This window comes from Mobula birostris, chromosome 11 (genome assembly GCF_030028105.1).
Source record: "Mobula birostris isolate sMobBir1 chromosome 11, sMobBir1.hap1, whole genome shotgun sequence".
NCBI lineage: Eukaryota > Metazoa > Chordata > Chondrichthyes > Myliobatiformes > Myliobatidae > Mobula > Mobula birostris.
This window is the reverse complement of record NC_092380.1, coordinates 113367622-113385622: the sequence shown is the minus strand read 5'-3', so window position 1 is coordinate 113385622 and position 18001 is coordinate 113367622. Positions and strand designations below refer to the sequence as shown.

The 18001-nt window shown below is 46.5% G+C and overlaps 1 protein-coding gene across 3 annotated transcripts in view; it reads left to right on the top strand.

Annotated features, from left to right (window-relative positions):
• The window catches only part of parvaa (parvin, alpha a), a 109216-nt gene that overhangs the window by 48884 nt on the left and 42331 nt on the right, over positions 1-18001 (top strand). For 2 of the 3 annotated variants that reach the window (XM_072272878.1, XM_072272879.1), the window contains exons 5-7: positions 7593-7733; positions 10096-10211; positions 13320-13378. In XM_072272878.1, the coding sequence (XP_072128979.1) occupies positions 7593-7733; positions 10096-10211; positions 13320-13378 (316 nt within the window). The remainder of the gene's footprint in view (positions 1-7592; positions 7734-10095; positions 10212-13319; positions 13379-18001) is intronic. The other variant, XM_072272881.1, reaches the window with a different exon arrangement.

The window sequence follows — 18001 nt, the reverse complement described above, 5'->3', positions numbered from 1 at the left end:
TAAGAGAGGAACTGGCCAGAATGAAAAAGAAAGGGAATTACAGGCCAGTTAGCCTAATTTCAGTGGTAGGGGAAAGTATTGGAGTCTATTATTATTCGGGGTACTTGGAGACTAATGATAATAAGTCAAGCTTATTAAATAAGCATGGTTTCTGTAAAGGGAAATCTTGCTTGACAAATCTATTAGAGTTCTTAGAGAAATAAGAAGGGTGGACAAAGGAGAGGCAGTGGCTGTCATTTACTTGGATTTTCAGAAGGCATTTGATAAGGTGCCACACATGAGGCTGCTTAACAAGATAAAATCATATGGCGTTACAACAAAGATACTGGCATGGATAGAGGAATGGCTGACAGGCAGAAGGCAGTGAGTGGGAATGAAAGGGGTCTTTTTCTGGCTGGTTGCTGGTGACTAGTGGTGTTCCACAGGAGCCTGTGTTGGGACCGATTCTTCTTACATTACATGTTAGTGATTTAGTTGATGGAATTGATGGCTTTGTTGCAAAGTTTTCAGACAATATGAAGATAGATGGCGGGGCTGGTAGTTTTGAGGAAATAGGCTACAGAAAGAAATAGATAGGAGAATGGGCAAAGAAATGGCAGATGGAATACAGTGTTGGGAGGTGTATGGTCATGGATTTTGATAGAAGAAATGAAAGGGCTGACTATTTTCTAGATGGAGGAAAAAATACAAAAAACTGAGGTGGAAAGGGACTTGGGAGTCCTTGTGCAGGATTCTCTAAAGGTTAATTTACAGGATGAGTCTGTGCTGAGGAAGGCAAATGTGATGTTAGCATTCATTTCGAGAGGACTAGAATATGAAAACAAGGATGTAATGTTGAGACTTTATAAAGCACTGATGAGGCCTCACTTGGAGTATTGTGAGTGGGTTTGGGCCTCTTATCTTGGAAAGGATGTGCTGAAACTGGAGAGGTTTCAAAGGAGGCTCACGAAAATGATTCCAGTGTTGAATGGTTTGTCATATGAAGAGCATCTGATGGCTCTAGACCTGTAGTCACTAGAATTCAGAAGAATGAGGGATAACCTCATTGAATCCTGTCGAATGGTGAGAAGGCTTGATAGAGTGGATGTGGAGAGGATGTTTCCTATGGTGGGAGAGTCTAAGACCAGAGGACACAGCTCAGAATAGAAGGACATCCTTTTAGAACAGAAATGGGGAGGAACTTCTTTAGCCAGAGAGTGGTGAATCTGTGGAATTCTTTGTCACAGGCAGCTGTGAAAGCAATGTCTTTCTGTATATTTAAGGCAGAGGATGATAGTTTTTTGATTGGTCAGGGTATGAACGGATATAGAGAGAAGGCAGGAGATTGAGACTAGGAATGGATCAGCCATGATGAAATGGCGGAGCAGACATGATGGGCCAAATGGCCTAATTCTGCTTCCATATCTTCTGGTTTTGTGATCTTGGAGTCTTCTATTTTTCTGTCATCCATGTGCCTATCTAAGAGACTCTCAAATGTCCCTAATGTATCAGCCTCTGGTGGCGCATTCCATATACCCACTGCGCTCTGTGTATGTAAATAAATTAATAACCCCATCACTGACGTCCTCCCCATCTCCCCCACTCACTGCCCTACACTTCCCTCCAATCACCTCAGAATTCTGTTTTAAGTTTTCCCAATGTCTCTCTCTGCCTAGGTACCCAGGGGCTCACTCTCCAAAGGGTTTCCCGACATTCTCACCCCACCTGAAGTGTCCCTCTTCACCACAGTTATAACAGACAACACTAGCCGCTCTCCTTCTTGCGTGACACTGGCTGCTAGCAGCCTTCCGCATAGTCGGTCCCCTTAAAGGATCCACCTCCCTATTAGCTCCATCATATGGGGGTGGGGGGGGGGTCACACCCGCTGTTAACAACAAGACATCTCAGTTCTCAACTCGGCCAAAATCTCCTCCACCGCTCCCCGGGGCAGGCTATCCGTGGTCACTTCACCGCAGGAGACCACTACCAAGGACTGTACCCTGCTGACGGAGGCCTCCCACGCCTCTGACAAATTCTCCTCCTCTCGTACTTTCTGATCAGCTCAACAAATGAGGGTGGGAGTGCATCTTACGAGACAGTCGGAGACTCCAAGCGATCAGGTCCTGGGAGTGGGTGCCCTTTGCTATCTGGTCCATTCTTAACTGATCCACCTCAGTCGCCTGAATGACCCCACTGCATTGCAAGCAATTTAGCTGCCTCTCTAGCTGAAAGGTGTCGGCAGAAAGCTTCTACCCCTTTTCCAGACACATGTTTTGAAACCCCATCATGAGCTCCATTGGGCTTCCTGTCACGCCAAATGCATTTTCCAGTACTCCCATGTAATCGCCCATAGTTGCTAGGGGGTACTGAGACTTTTCGGCTCTCACAGTGTCAGCAGCCCGCCCGCTCAAACTCTCAACCAATCTCTTGTCGCTTTACATCATCAGAGCACTGTCACTCATCTGACAACTGACAGGTCAGTTCCTCCCAAGTCTCACACTCCTCTTCCCCTTTAGGGGTGGGCTTCGTTCCTGAGAATAGGTGGAGCCTACCATAGCTGGGACTTGGGACCTGGGCATTTTTCTATTTATTCGCCAGAGAGGTAAGGGCAGATACTAACTCAGAATTCTTACTCTTCCCTGGGGGATGGGGACTCATTAGACAGTCCAAATCAGACCACTCCTTCCCCTCGCTAAGCGGAAATGAGAGAACCCTGTCTTTGCAGTCTCCACCCCCAGCTACAGAAGACTCGACCTGCGATTCGTCCCGCTCACCTACACTCTCCTCCCCCCGGAAAGTATGGACAGCACACAGCCCCTCCCTCTCCTGGGACCCCAATAGTACCAGGCAGTCCCACTGCCGTTACGTCAGCGCTAGTCTGAACTAAAAGAAAGTCTGTGCCCGCTATTTTGTCAAATCTCTGGCCCTCAATAGTAACTTTGCCTGCAGCTTTAACAGTACTTAAAAGTCGAATTAACAATTCATCTGGAGTGCGAATATCTACCCCACTCAACACACACACATTAGTTACTGGTAACCACCGCTCAATACGCACACTATAGTTAGTGGTAACCACCGCTCAACACGCACACATTAGTTACTGGTAACCACCGCTCAACACACACACATTAGTTACTGGTAACCACCACTCAACACGCACACTATAGTTACTGGTAACCACCGCTCAACACGCACACTATAGTTACTGGTAACCACCGCTCAACACTCAGACATTAGTTACTGATAACCACTGCTCAACACACACACATTAGTTACTGGTAACCACCACTCAACATGCACACATTAGTTACTGGTAAACCACCACTCAACATGCACACATTAGTTACGGGTAACCACCACTCAACACGCACACTATAGTTACTGGTAACCACCGCTCAACACGCACACTATAGTTACTGGTAACCACCGCTCAACACTCAGACATTAGTTACTGATAACCACCACTCAACACGCACACATTAGTTACTGGTAACCACCACTCAACACGCACACATTAGTTACTGGTAACCACCGCTCAACATGCACACATTAGTTACTGGTAAACCACCACTCAACATGCACACATTAGTTACGGGTAACCACCACTCAACACGCACACTATAGTTACTGGTAACCACCGCTCAACACGCACACATTAGTTACTGGTAACCACCACTCAACACGCACACATTAGTTACTGGTAACCACCACTCAACACGCACACATTAGTTACTGGTAACCACCGCTCAACATGCACACATTAGTTACTGGTAAACCACCACTCAACATGCACACATTAGTTATGGGTAACCACCACTCAACACGCACACTATAGTTACTGGTAACCACCGCTCAACACTCAGACATTAGTTACTGATAACCACTGCTCAACACACACACATTAGTTACTGGTAACCACCACTCAACACACACACATTAGTTACTGGTAACCACCGCTCAACATGCACACATTAGTTACGGGTAACCACCGCTCAACATGCACACATTAGTTACTGGTAAACCACCACTCAACATGCACACATTAGTTACGGGTAACCACCACTCAACACGCACACTATAGTTACTGGTAACCACCACTCAACACACACACATTAGTTACTGGTAACCACCGCCCCACCCTGGCAGCATCCGTACCAGCACAGTCTTAAACACATAACCCACTGGTTCGGTGCTCAGGGCAATCACACAGCATCCAACAAAATCAATCCCGGACGAGCCCCCACAACTGTAACCCTCAGATTTGGCCGGCGGCATTAGTCTAAGGAAGATAGTCTCTGGCCCCGCCAAACTTGTAGAACCTGAGGTGAAAAACCTCTTGTTTGTGTGGATGCTGTGTGATCTGTTCCTCCATTACAAATCAGTACCACGAAACAACTGACAGTATACCATATGCAATTAAACGATTTAGCTTTATAATTCTTAATTTGACTCAAGGTTTAGTAAAGAAAAACAAAAAGAAAAGGGCCCATTTTAATGAAACAGTCTAACGTGCACAATTTGGAGCTCACGGTTTCCGTTCCACTGGTCCTCTATCGATTTCCCCGGGCTTCGTTGATTCCCGGACCCACCCCAAGCCCACTCTGTCCTGCTGTCTACGACCTCTCTGTTCTAGCATCTTCTCTCTCCATCTTCTGCCGAACAACAGCCCACGAATATCTCGCTCTCCGGCACACAAGAAGGAAAAACACTCCCCTCATTGGACAGCGCACATTCCAAAGCCCCTGTTATCTCTAGTCATAACACAAACACTGCTGCTACAGAAAAACCATTACATTAGCAGTGAAACCTTTCCCAGGGCATTACACTCCTTTCCTCCAAAGAGAAAAGCTTGCTCAACCTATCATCTGAAGACACGCTCTTCAATCTAGGCAGCATCCTGTTAAATCAGAATCTGATTGAATATCATTGTCTTGCTTTGTGAAATTTGCTAACTTTATGGCAGCAGTACAATGAAATACAGGATAATTAGGTATAAAGAGAAAAAACTGAGTTACATTAAGTATATATACTGTATGTCTATTAAATAGTTAAGATAAAATAAGAAGCCAGAACAATGAAGCCACTCTCGGGTTGGAGGAGCAACACCACATATTCATTCCGAGTAGCCTCCAATCTGATGGCATGAACGTCAATTTCTTCTAATAATTTCCCCCCTCTCCCCCAGCCTCTTTTTGTCCTTTCCCCATTCTGGATCCCCTCTCACCTCTTCCTTTCTCCTCAGTTGCTCTCACCACCTCCTGCTGTCCCTCCTCCTTCCCGTTCTCCCATGGTCCATTCCTATCAGATTTCTTCTTCGGCCTTTTACCTCTTCCACCTATCACTTCCCAGCTTCTTACTTTACTCCTGTATCTCTCAACTCCACCTGCACACACACCTTCCCCCTCACCTGGTCTCACCTATCACCTGCCAGGCTGTACACCTCTTACCCTCCCCCACAACCCTTCTTATTCTGCCCCAGTTCTGATGAAGAGTTTCAGCCCGAAACGTCAACTGTTTATTCCTCTCCGTGGACCCCAAGATCCCTCTGCACGTCAGTGTTCTTGAGAGCAGGAGGGGGACGAATTGAATTGTACTTTCAAAAAGTTGGAACTAGTTTATTGTTCTCCTGTGGCACAGCTTTAAACCACTGAAAATGTATTACTCAACAAACAGAGAAAGGATTTGAAGATGTTTCTCTGTTATAATCCCATTCTGTCCTTTATATCCTGTTCCTTGTCCAAGCTTTAGTGAGCATTCCACACAGATGCTTTCCGTCTCTCTTGCCCATGCAAAGTGAATTTCAAAGCATGGTTGCTGTTTAGCTATTGTCAGACTTCTGCTTTGATCAAATGGGAGGATAATTTATCAAGGACGCTCAGCTCTGCACTCGCTTTTGAAGGACATTCTTTCAATCCACAAGTATTTGTACACATTATTAGTTTTCTTCAGAGTCTTTTTAAACAGTTGATATGAAACAACCCATAAATATGCATTATATACTTATTAATCCTTCCTTGGTGAGTCAGTATCATGCTGCTGTGTAGGCTGTTCACCCCATTGTGTCTGTTCTAGCTCTTTGAAAGCACTATCCAATTTTACCTCTTCCCCCGCTCTCTGCCTTGCCCTGTCAATCTAGTCCCCTTTTGAAAGGGCCTTCCACCTGTAATACAGGAGACTGAGGTCCTTTAACATCTGCCGGACGATGCTGCGGATGTTCTACGGGTCTGTGGTGGCCAGTGCTATCATGTTTGCTGTTGTGTGCTGGGGCAGCAGGCTGAGGGTAGCAGACACCAACAGAATCAACAAACTCATTCGTAAGGCCAGTGATGTTGTGGGGATGGAACTGGACTCTCTCATGGTGGTGTCTGAAAAGAGGATGCTGTCTAAGTTGCATGCCATCTTAGACAATGTCTCCATCCACTACATAATGTACTGGTTGGGCACAGGAGTACATTCAGCCAGAGACTCATTCCACCGAGATGCAACACAGGGCGTCATAGGAAGTCATTCCTGCCTGTGGCCATCAAACTTTACAACTCCTCCCTTGGAGGGTCAGACACCCTGAGCCAATAGGCTGGTCCTGGACTTATTTCCTGGCATAATTTACATATTACTATTTAATTATTTATGGTTTTATTACTATTTAATTATTTATGGTGCAACTGTAACAAAAACCAATTTCCCTCGGGATCAATAAAGTATGACTATGACCATGTTAAGAACATTGAACATAAATACAGATAAAAAATTCATATCCTCCGTTTTGCGTTTACATGAAGTCTTTGTCCTCATGGGCGCCACGGTAGTGTAACGTTTATCACGATGCGATGACAGCTTGGGGCATTAGAGTTTGGAGTTCAATTCCAACATCACCTGAAGGGAGTCTGTGCATCCTACCCGTGGGATGTGTAGGTTTCCTTCAGGTTCTCCAGTTTCCTCCCGTGGTCCGAAGATTACCGTTGGTAGGTTAATTGGCCATTGTAAATTTCCCTGTGATTAGGCTCACATTAAATTGGAAGGTTACTGGCTGGTGTGGCTCGAGGTGCTAAACCTGAGTAAATAAATAAAGATAGAACATTACAGAACAGTATGGGTCCTGTAGACTTTTAATCTACGCCAAGATCAATCTAGCCCTTCCTTCCTACATAAACCTTCATTTTTCAACCATCCATGAGCCTATCTAAGAAACTCTCAAATGTCCCAAATGTATCTGCCTCTACCACCAGCCCTGGAGGGCGACCCACTCTCTGCATAGAACACCTACCTCCTATCGCCTTAAAATTATGCCCTATTAAACCATAAACCATAAGCAGAATTAGGCCTTTCGGCCCAAGGAGTCTGCTCCGCGATTGTATTAGCTACTGCTACTCTGGGGAAAAAGTCTGGTTGCCTATTCCATGTATGCCTCTCATCATCTTGTACACCTCTATCAAGTCACCTCTCATCCTCTTTTGCTTCAAGGAAAAAAACAAGCTCAGTTTTCTGCTGCTTCGCCCAAGCAGTCTGTCTCCAATGGATTGGTTTCTAGCTGCCCAGTTTCCTCGGTGGTGTTTGTCAGCACGCTGAGAGCATCAGTCACTGTGGACTTACCTCTCCCCTTGTTCTGTGTCCAGAGAAGCTGGAGGGGGAGAAATTAAACGTGGCAGAGGTGACACAGTCTGAGATCGCCCAGAAACAGAAACTACAGACTGTCCTCGAGAAGATCAATGAAACCCTGAAGCTTCCGCCACGGAGCATCAAGTGGACGGTGGACAGTAAGTCTGCTGGGTCAGGGAGGGAGAGAGGTGTGGCATTTCTGCAGGCTGGGTCTGATGGGTTAGAGAGAGGGCAAGGAACAGGGAGGGAGGAGTGTGGTATCACTGGGCTTGGTTTTACTGGATTAGAGTGCGAGAGGGAGGGAGGAGACTCGGCCTGTTGAGTTGGTGAAGGAGGGGATTATCTTTCCTACAGCAGGGTGACCAAATTATTCCAAGTGGATCTTTAATCATGTCTTGTATAACTGCAACGTGAGGGACGGTCTTTATTCCCTCCGACCTTCCCCTCTCTCAGACGGAACATTCTGTCCTCAGTAAGGACCTGACCTTTGTTCCCCTGTGCCCACGCCTCATTGAGTTCCACGCCTGCCATGACTCTGAGCTTTTCTTTTGTCACCTCCTTCTCCAAGTCCACTTCTTTTGCAAGAATTCCCAAACCCTGTGATTTGCCTGTGAATCTGCTGGGGTCGTCTTTTGAATCCAGTGCTGCTGATGCAGCCTCCTCTGTCTTGGTGGGTTACCGGTTTGTCAAGCACCTCCGCTCCATCCACCAAAAGTGGACTTTCTGGTGGCCAACCATTTTAGTTCCAATTCAGACCCTCTTCCTGTTCCACTTGGATATCCCGTTCTGATTTTTTGCCTGCTCTCAATCTTTTCATCTTGCATTGTCAACGAGATATCAACCGTCTCAACTTCAGCACTCCCCTCTCCTTTTCAAAGTTTACCCTCTTTGTCCTGCCCTCTACTCCCTAGCATCAATCCCAACCTTAATCACATAATCTTGATCTCCTTAACAACGTTCATTTTCCTGGCACTGACTGTCTCATTTTCACCATGGATGTCCAGTCCCTATACACTTTTATCCCCCACCAAGAAGGCCTCAAGCTCTCCGCTTCTTTCTCGACAAAAGACCCCACCAGTCCTCCTCCATCTAGCAGAACTGGTTCTCACCACAGCAATTTTTCCTTTAGCTCCTCCCACTTTCTCAAAACTCAAGGGGTAGACTTGGGCCCTAGCTAGGCCTACTTTTTTGTTGGCCATGTAGAACATTCGATGTTCCAAGCCTTCCCTGGTAATGCTCCCCAGGTCTTCCTCCACTACATTGACCACTGCATTGGTGCTGCTTCATGCACCCATGCTGAGCTCATCAATAAATACACTTGTTCCATTTGTGACACGTCCCTCCCCTTTCTCAATCTCTCTGCCTTCATCTCTGAAAACGAACTGTCTACCGACATTTTTAAGCACCTCCACTCCATCTGCCAAAAGCAGAATTTCCTGGCAGCCAACTATTTTAATTCCAGTTCCTATTTCCATTCCGACATGTCGGTCCATGACCTCCTCCTTTGCCACAAAGAGGCCACTCTCAGGGTGGGGGAGCAAGTCCTCATATTCCATCTTAGTAGCTTCCAAACTGATGGCACGATCATCGATTTCTCCTTCTGGCAATTTTTGTTCTCAGTTTGTCTTTCTCCTCGTCCTTCCCTATTCTTCATTTCCCCACCCCGCCTCACCTGCCTAATACCTTCCCCTTTCTCCCATGATCCAATCTCCTCTCCTATCAGATTCCTCCTTCCCCAGCCCTTTACCTTCCCCACTCACCTGGCTGCACCTGTCACCTTCTAGCTTAACTCCTTCCCCTCACCTTCCACCTTTTTATGCTGGCCCCTTCCCCCTTCCTCTTCAGTCCTGATGAAGGGTCTCGGCCCTAAACCACGACTGTTCATGTCCAGAGATGCTGCCTGACTTGCTGAGTTCCTCCAGCATTTTATGTGTGATGGACGTTTGTTTGTCACTTATAGTTTTTCATAAATTCTATTGTATTTCTTTAATTTCATGTGCATGTGTGCAAGAAAATGAATCTTAGGGTTGCATATGGTGACGTATGTATTTTGATAATAAATTTACCTCGAACTTAGAAGCATTCCAATATCTATTCTCAACTTCCTGTTTGGTAAAGGCCAGACTCCTCCTCCACCACCCTGTCTAACCTCAATGCCTCTTTCAGTAAACCCACATCCTTGAACTCCGAGGTCCTTCTGTTCTACCACACTCTCCTGAGCTCTGCTGTTCACAGTGAAAGCTTTATCCTGGCTTGACCTCCCAAGAAGCAATACCTCAACCTGAATTAAACGCTATTTGCCATTCCTTGGCCCACTGACCCCGCCTTGGATTCTCCTTGCCCTTGGTGGCGATATTGTTGGATTCCTGATGTAGATGGTGGATTCCTGGTATTGAAGGCTGTTTGTTCCTCTGCTTCCCACTGAGAGCTGCAGAGGACGAGTGTGAGGGATGTTCTTTGACGGAGCAGTCCTGTGCTCCTTCATCTCATCGCTAACATCTTCCCTTTCCCTGTGGCCAGGTGTTCACATGAAGAGTCTGGTGGCGATCCTTCACCTGCTGGTGGCTGTTTCTCAGTACTTCAGGGCACCCATCCGGCTCCCCGATCACGTCTCCGTCCAAGTAGTGGTCGTCCAGGTAAGCAACTAAAACCAAAGGATTGTCTCCGGAGTACAGATGGTGAGCACTTGCTCCCCACACCCTTCCCAAAGTGGGGTGCCCACAACTCACAACTGTGCCTCAGCTGAGGTCTAATCTGCACCGCAAAGGTTTGCATGATTTCCTTATAATGGCATTCAGTGTTCTCATTTGTCAGCAGCTCCCTAATGACTCTTGCCATTTGTAAGGTGCCCCAGTCTGCATCCACCACAGAATCAGGTTTAACATCGCTGGCATATATCGTGACATTTGTTGTTTTGCAGCAGCTGTACCTTCCAATAAATCATTAAAAAACATAAATTGCAATAAGTAATATATATAATTAGTGCAAAAAGAGAGAAAAAAGAGAAAAGTTACTGAGGTAGTGTTCATGGGCTCACTGTCAGTTTAGAAATCTGATGGTGGAGGGGAAGAAACTGTTTCTGAATTGTTGAGTGTGTGTCTTCAGGCTCCTGTACCTCCTCCCTGATGGTAACAGTGGGACGAACGCATATCCTGGGTGATGGGGATCCTTAAAGATGGATGCTGCCTTTTTGGGGCATTGCCTTTTGAAGACGTTCTCGATGCTGGGGCATCTGGTGCCCAGCTGTCTGAGTTTACGAACTTCTGCAGCTTTTTCTGATCCTGTGCAGTGACCCCTCCATACCGGACAGTAATGCAACTAGTTGGAATGTTCTCCATGGTACATCTGTAAAAATCTGCGAGAGTCTTTGGTGACGTAGCCAGTCTCTGGCCCAGACTGCAAGAAGGTGCAGAGTTGTGCACACAGCTCAGCAAGGAGGTGCAGAGGGTTGTGGGCACAGCTCAGCACACCACAGAAACCAGCCTCCCCTCTGCGGACTTTGTCTGCACTTCTTGCTGCCTTAGGAAAGCAGACACCATAACCGAGGACCGCATCCACCCCTGCCATTCTCCTTTGTCCTCTCCTGTTGGGCTGAAGATACAAAACTCAGGCTCCCGGCCACCTTTTATTCTGCTGTTATCAGAAGGTTGAATGGACCTCCCATCTGCTAAAAGATTATCTTTTTATATCTCAATCTGTTTCATTGAACCACTTGCACCTTGCTGTTTACCTACACTGCTCTTTCTCTGAGGTGGTAAAGCAAAACAGAATGCAGAACATAGTACAAAAGCTACTATGTACATCTGTACGGAGTGTGCCTGAAGTGTTCAAAGTTGTTTAATGTCATTTCCAGTACACAGGTGTAAAGGAGAACAAAACAACTGTTACTCTGGATCCGATGCAGCACAAAAAAATACCCAATAAGATAAAGAATACCATGATTTAAAAAAACACAATAAATATAAAGATTAAAGATAGTTTATACACCTTGATTGTGTGTCCATAAAGTGACGCTAGGCACAGGAGTGTATGTACATAAGGTGACTGACAGGAAATGATAAAGTAGTGGTGTGGAGGGTGGGTTAGTGGGTGGGGGTGTTGATCAGCCTTCCTGCTTTGGGGATAGTAACTGTTTTGGAGTCTGGTGGTCCTGACGTGGATGCTACGTAGCCTTTTCCCTGATGGGAGTGGGACAAACGGTCCATGAGCAGGGTGGGTGGGATCCTTCAGGATAATGCAAGCCTTCTTCCGACACCTTCCTGTACACATGTCGATGGCGGATAGGCTGGTACCAGTGATGCACTGGGCAGTTTTGACTATCCTTTGTAGAGCCATCCTGCGTACCCCAGCGCAGTTTCTGTATGGAGGCAGTGATGTAGCTTGTTAGGATGCTGTCTACAGTGCACACAAACAGGAGTTTTCCCGCTCTATATCTCTGCACATCGGTGCCATAATAATATTAGTGATACCAATCATATCCCTCCCAACCCACCAATTGTTATTGATGCATCCTAACCAGATGTGCCACGGTTTGTCACGGCCTGTGACCACAGGAAACCACAGAGAGTTGCGGACGCGGCTCAGCACTTCACAGAACCCAGCCTCCCCTCCATGGACTCTGTCTGTACTCTCACTGTCTCAGTAAAGCAGCCAGCGTGATCGAACAACCCACCCACACCAGACATTCTCTCTCCTCCCCTCTCCCAAAGGGAAGAAGATTCAAAAGCCCAAAAGCAGGTACCACCAAGCTCAAGGGCAGCTTCAACCTTGAATGGTTTCCTAGTATGAAAAGATTAACTCTTGACCTCACAATCTACATCATTTTGATCTGGCACCTTGTCTGACTGCCTGCCTGCCCTGCACTTTCTCCACAATTGTTACACTTTATTCTGCGCTCTGTCGGACACACAAAATGCTGGAGGGACTCAGCAGGTTAGGTAGCACTTATGGAGAGGAATAAAACAATCAACTGAAGGGTCTTGGTCTGAAATGTTGACTTGTTTATTCCTCCCAATATATGCTGCCCAACCTCCTGAGCTCCCCCAGCTTCAAAACTATAGGCATAGGGGCCAGAGTGGATTATAGACAGGTAGGGTGTAGGGAGTGGGGAGGTTACAGAGACAGGGAGGGGTGTAGGGGCCAGAGGGGATTATAGAGACAGGAAGGGGTGTAGGGGCCGGTGGGGGGGGGGGGTACAGAGACAGGGAAGGCTATAGGGACTGGAGGGTATTACAGAGACATGGAAGGGTTTAATGTATAAGGAGGTTATTACAAAATCAGGGAGGGATGTGGGGGCCAGAGAGGGTCACAGAGACAGGGAGAGGAGAGGTGTAGTAATTTATACCTGGGGGTGAGATAGACGGGGAGAGAAAGCAGTGGGGAGAGAGACGGGGTGAGAGACTGTGGTGGAGAAGTGGCGGATGGAGAGAAAGTGGGAGGGGAGAATGGAATGACATACAGTGGGAGAGAAAGATGAAAAGTTAGAAGTGGGGTGTTGCTGGAGTAGAGAGGTAGAAAGTGTGAGAGCTGGGGGCAAAGGGTGGACATGTAGGTCCGACTGAAGTCATTGGGGCAGCAGGGGTATGCATCTGCAACTCATTGGGTAAATGGTGTCATGTCTCTGGGATGAGGAAGAGGGAACTGTATGGTGGATCTTTAAGTGGACCTGTTGTCGGACTGGAAACATTTAAAACAAGCAGCTGGTCGGGTTCTCCAACGATTTTGAATTCATTTTATTTCTACAGAAAAGAGAAGGAATTCTCCAGTCCCGGCACATTCAGGAGGAAATCACGGGCAATATCGAGTAAGTAACTAACACTTGTCTTTCGATTGCTGTTAATGGAGTTATAGGTGTCCAGACCCCAAACACAACTTTTAAACTGGATTTCGAAATCTGGGCCAAGGGATCAGATTCAGCCCCGATATGTTTCTGCTCAAATCCAACGCGCCTGTCACAACTTCCCCACCGGCAAAAACATTTCCTTGTTCCCCCAAACAGTCAATCCCTGGACTGCTCTCCAGAATTCTTTCAGTTTATCTTTTTGAGATCAGAAATTAACCTTATTGGTCACGTACCTCGAAACATACAATGAAATGTGTCGTTTGCATCAACGACCAACACAATCCGAGGATGTGCTGGGGGCATGTGGCCAAGTGTCAATATGCTCCTGCTGACAACAATGCAGCCCGCAGCTCACTAATCCAAGCGTAGCGTGCCCACAGCTCACTAATCCTAAACGTACGTGCCCACAGCTCACTAATCTAAACATAGTGTGCCCACAGCTCACTAATCTAAACATAGTGTGCCCACAGCTCACTAATCCTAAACGTACATACCCACAGCTCACTAATCTAAACATAGTGTGCCCACAGCTCACTAATCCTAAACGTACGTGCCCACAGCTCACTAATCTAAACATAGTGTGCCCACAGCTCACTAATCCTAAACGTACGTACCCACAGCTCCCTAATCTAAACGTAGCGTGCCCACAGCTCACTAATCCTAAACGTACATACCCACAGCTCACTAATCCTAAACGTAGCGTGCCCACAGCTCACTAATCCTAAACGTACATACCCACAGCTCACTAATCTAAACATAGTGTGCCCACAGCTCACTAATCCTAAACGTACATACCCACAGCTCACTAATCTAAACATAGTGTGCCCACAGCTCACTAATCCTAAACATACGTACCCACAGCTCACTAATCCTAAACGTAGCGTGCCCACAGCTCACTAATCCTAAACGTACGTGCCCACAGCTCACTAATCTAAACATAGTGTGCCCACAGCTCACTAATCCTAAACGTACGTGCCCACAGCTCACTAATCTAAACATAGTGTGCCCACAGCTCACTAATCCTAAACGTACGTGCCCACAGCTCACTAATCTAAACATAGTGTGCCCACAGCTCACTAATCCTAAACGTACATACCCACAGCTCACTAATCTAAACATAGTGTGCCCACAGCTCACTAATCTAAACATAGTGTGCCCACAGCTCACTAATCCTAAACGTACATACCCACAGCTCACTAATCCTAAACGTACATACCCACAGCTCACTAATCTAAACATAGTGTGCCCACAGCTCACTAATCCTAAACGTACATACCCACAGCTCACTAATCTAAACATAGTGTGCCCACAGCTCACTAATCCTAAACATACGTACCCACAGCTCACTAATCCTAAACGTAGCGTGCCCACAGCTCACTAATCCTAAACGTACATACCCACAGCTCACTAATCTAAACATAGTGTGCCCACAGCTCACTAATCCTAAACGTACATACCCACAGCTCACTAATCTAAACATAGTGTGCCCACAGCTCACTAATCCTAAACGTACGTGCCCACAGCTCACTAATCTAAACATAGTGTGCCCACAGCTCACTAATCCTAAACGTACATACCCACAGCTCACTAATCTAAACATAGTGTGCCCACAGCTCACTAATCCTAAACGTACGTGCCCACAGCTCACTAATCTAAACATAGTGTGCCCACAGCTCACTAATCCTAAACGTACGTACCCACAGCTCCCTAATCTAAACGTAGCGTGCCCACAGCTCACTAATCCTAAACGTACATACCCACAGCTCACTAATCCTAAACGTACATACCCACAGCTCACTAATCTAAACATAGTGTGCCCACAGCTCACTAATCCTAAACGTACATACCCACAGCTCACTAATCTAAACATAGTGTGCCCACAGCTCACTAATCCTAAACATACGTACCCACAGCTCACTAATCCTAAACGTAGCGTGCCCACAGCTCACTAATCCTAAACGTACATACCCACAGCTCACTAATCTAAACATAGTGTGCCCACAGCTCACTAATCCTAAACGTACATACCCACAGCTCACTAATCTAAACATAGTGTGCCCACAGCTCACTAATCCTAAACGTACGTGCCCACAGCTCACTAATCTAAACATAGTGTGCCCACAGCTCACTAATCCTAAACGTACATACCCACAGCTCACTAATCTAAACATAGTGTGCCCACAGCTCACTAATCCTAAACGTACGTGCCCACAGCTCACTAATCTAAACATAGTGTGCCCACAGCTCACTAATCCTAAACGTACGTACCCACAGCTCCCTAATCTAAACGTAGCGTGCCCACAGCTCACTAATCCTAAACGTACATACCCACAGCTCACTAATCCTAAACGTAGCGTGCCCACAGCTCACTAATCCTAAACGTACATACCCACAGCTCACTAATCTAAACATAGTGTGCCCACAGCTCACTAATCCTAAACGTACATACCCACAGCTCACTAATCTAAACATAGTGTGCCCACAGCTCACTAATCCTAAACATACGTACCCACAGCTCACTAATCCTAAACGTAGCGTGCCCACAGCTCACTAATCCTAAACGTACGTGCCCACAGCTCACTAATCTAAACATAGTGTGCCCACAGCTCACTAATCCTAAACGTACATACCCACAGCTCACTAATCTAAACATAGTGTGCCCACAGCTCACTAATCCTAAACGTACGTGCCCACAGCTCACTAATCTAAACATAGTGTGCCCACAGCTCACTAATCCTAAACGTACGTGCCCACAGCTCACTAATCTAAACATAGTGTGCCCACAGCTCACTAATCTAAACATAGTGTGCCCACAGCTCACTAATCCTAAACGTACATACCCACAGCTCACTAATCCTAAACGTACATACCCACAGCTCACTAATCTAAACATAGTGTGCCCACAGCTCACTAATCCTAAACGTACATACCCACAGCTCACTAATCTAAACATAGTGTGCCCACAGCTCACTAATCCTAAACATACGTACCCACAGCTCACTAATCCTAAACGTAGCGTGCCCACAGCTCACTAATCCTAAACGTACATACCCACAGCTCACTAATCTAAACATAGTGTGCCCACAGCTCACTAATCCTAAACGTACATACCCACAGCTCACTAATCTAAACATAGTGTGCCCACAGCTCACTAATCCTAAACGTACGTGCCCACAGCTCACTAATCTAAACATAGTGTGCCCACAGCTCACTAATCCTAAACGTAGCGTGCCCACAGCTCCCTAATCTAAACATAGTGTGCCCACAGCTCACTAATCCTAAACGTACATACCCACAGCTCACTAATCTAAACATAGTGTGCCCACAGCTCACTAATCCTAAACGTAGCGTGCCCACAGCTCACTAATCCTAAACGTAGCGTGCCCACAGCTCACTAATCCTAAAACTAACTGCACTGCTTTGGAACGTGGGAGGAAACACACACAGTCACGGGGAGAACGTACAAACTCCTTACAGACAGCAGTGGGAATTGAACCCCGATCTCTGGCACTCTAAACCATTGTGCTACCCCCTACGCTACTGTGAGACCTGGAATGAATTGGATAAAGAGCTTCTTATAGCACCATCTGTTGGAATTTAGAGGCAAGGGCAGTAGAGTCATGGTAGAGTAATGGCTAGCCCATCACTTTACAACACCAGCTTTCACCAATCACAGTTCAAGTCCTGCTAATGTCTGTAAGGAGTTTGTACGTTCTCCCTGTGACTGCATGGGTTTCCTTTTGGTGCTCTGGTTTTCTCCCACAGTCCAAAGGTGTACAGGTTAGGGTTAGTGAGTTGTGGGCACGCTGTGTTTAGGGTTAATGAGTTGTGGGCATGTTGTGTTTAGGATTAGTGAGTTGTGGGCATGCCGTGTTTAGGATTAGTGAGTTGTGGGCATGCTGTGTTTAGGATTAGTGAGTTGTGGGCATGTTGTGTTTAGGATTAGTGAGTTGTGGGCATGTTGTGTTTAGGGTTAGTGAGTTGTGGGCACGCTGTGTTTAGGGTTAGTGAGTTATGGGCATGTTGTGTTTAGGGTTAGTGAGTTGTGGGCACGCTGTGTTTAGGATTGGTGAGTTGTGGGCATGCTGTGTTTAGGATTAGTGAGTTGTGGGCATGTTGTGTTTAGGGTTAGTGAGTTGTGGGCACGCTGTGTTTAGGGTTAGTGAGTTGTGGGCACGCTGTGTTTAGGATTAGTGAGTTGTGGGCATGCTGTGTTTAGGATTAGTGAGTTGTGGGCATGTTGTGTTTAGGATTGGTGAGTTGTGGGCATGCTGTGTTTAGGATTAGTGAGTTGTGGGCATGTTGTGTTTAGGATTAGTGAGTTGTGGGCATGTTGTGTTTAGGATTGGTGAGTTGTGGGCATGTTGTGTTTAGGATTAGTGAGTTGTGGGCATGTTGTGTTTAGGATTAGTGAGTTGTGGGCATGCTGTGTTTAGGATTAGTGAGTTGTGGGCATGTTGTGTTTAGGATTAGTGAGTTGTGGGCATGCTGTGTTTAGGATTAGTGAGTTGTGGGCATGTTGTGTTTAGGATTAGTGAGTTGTGGGCATGTTGTGTTTAGGATTGGTGAGTTGTGGGCATGCTG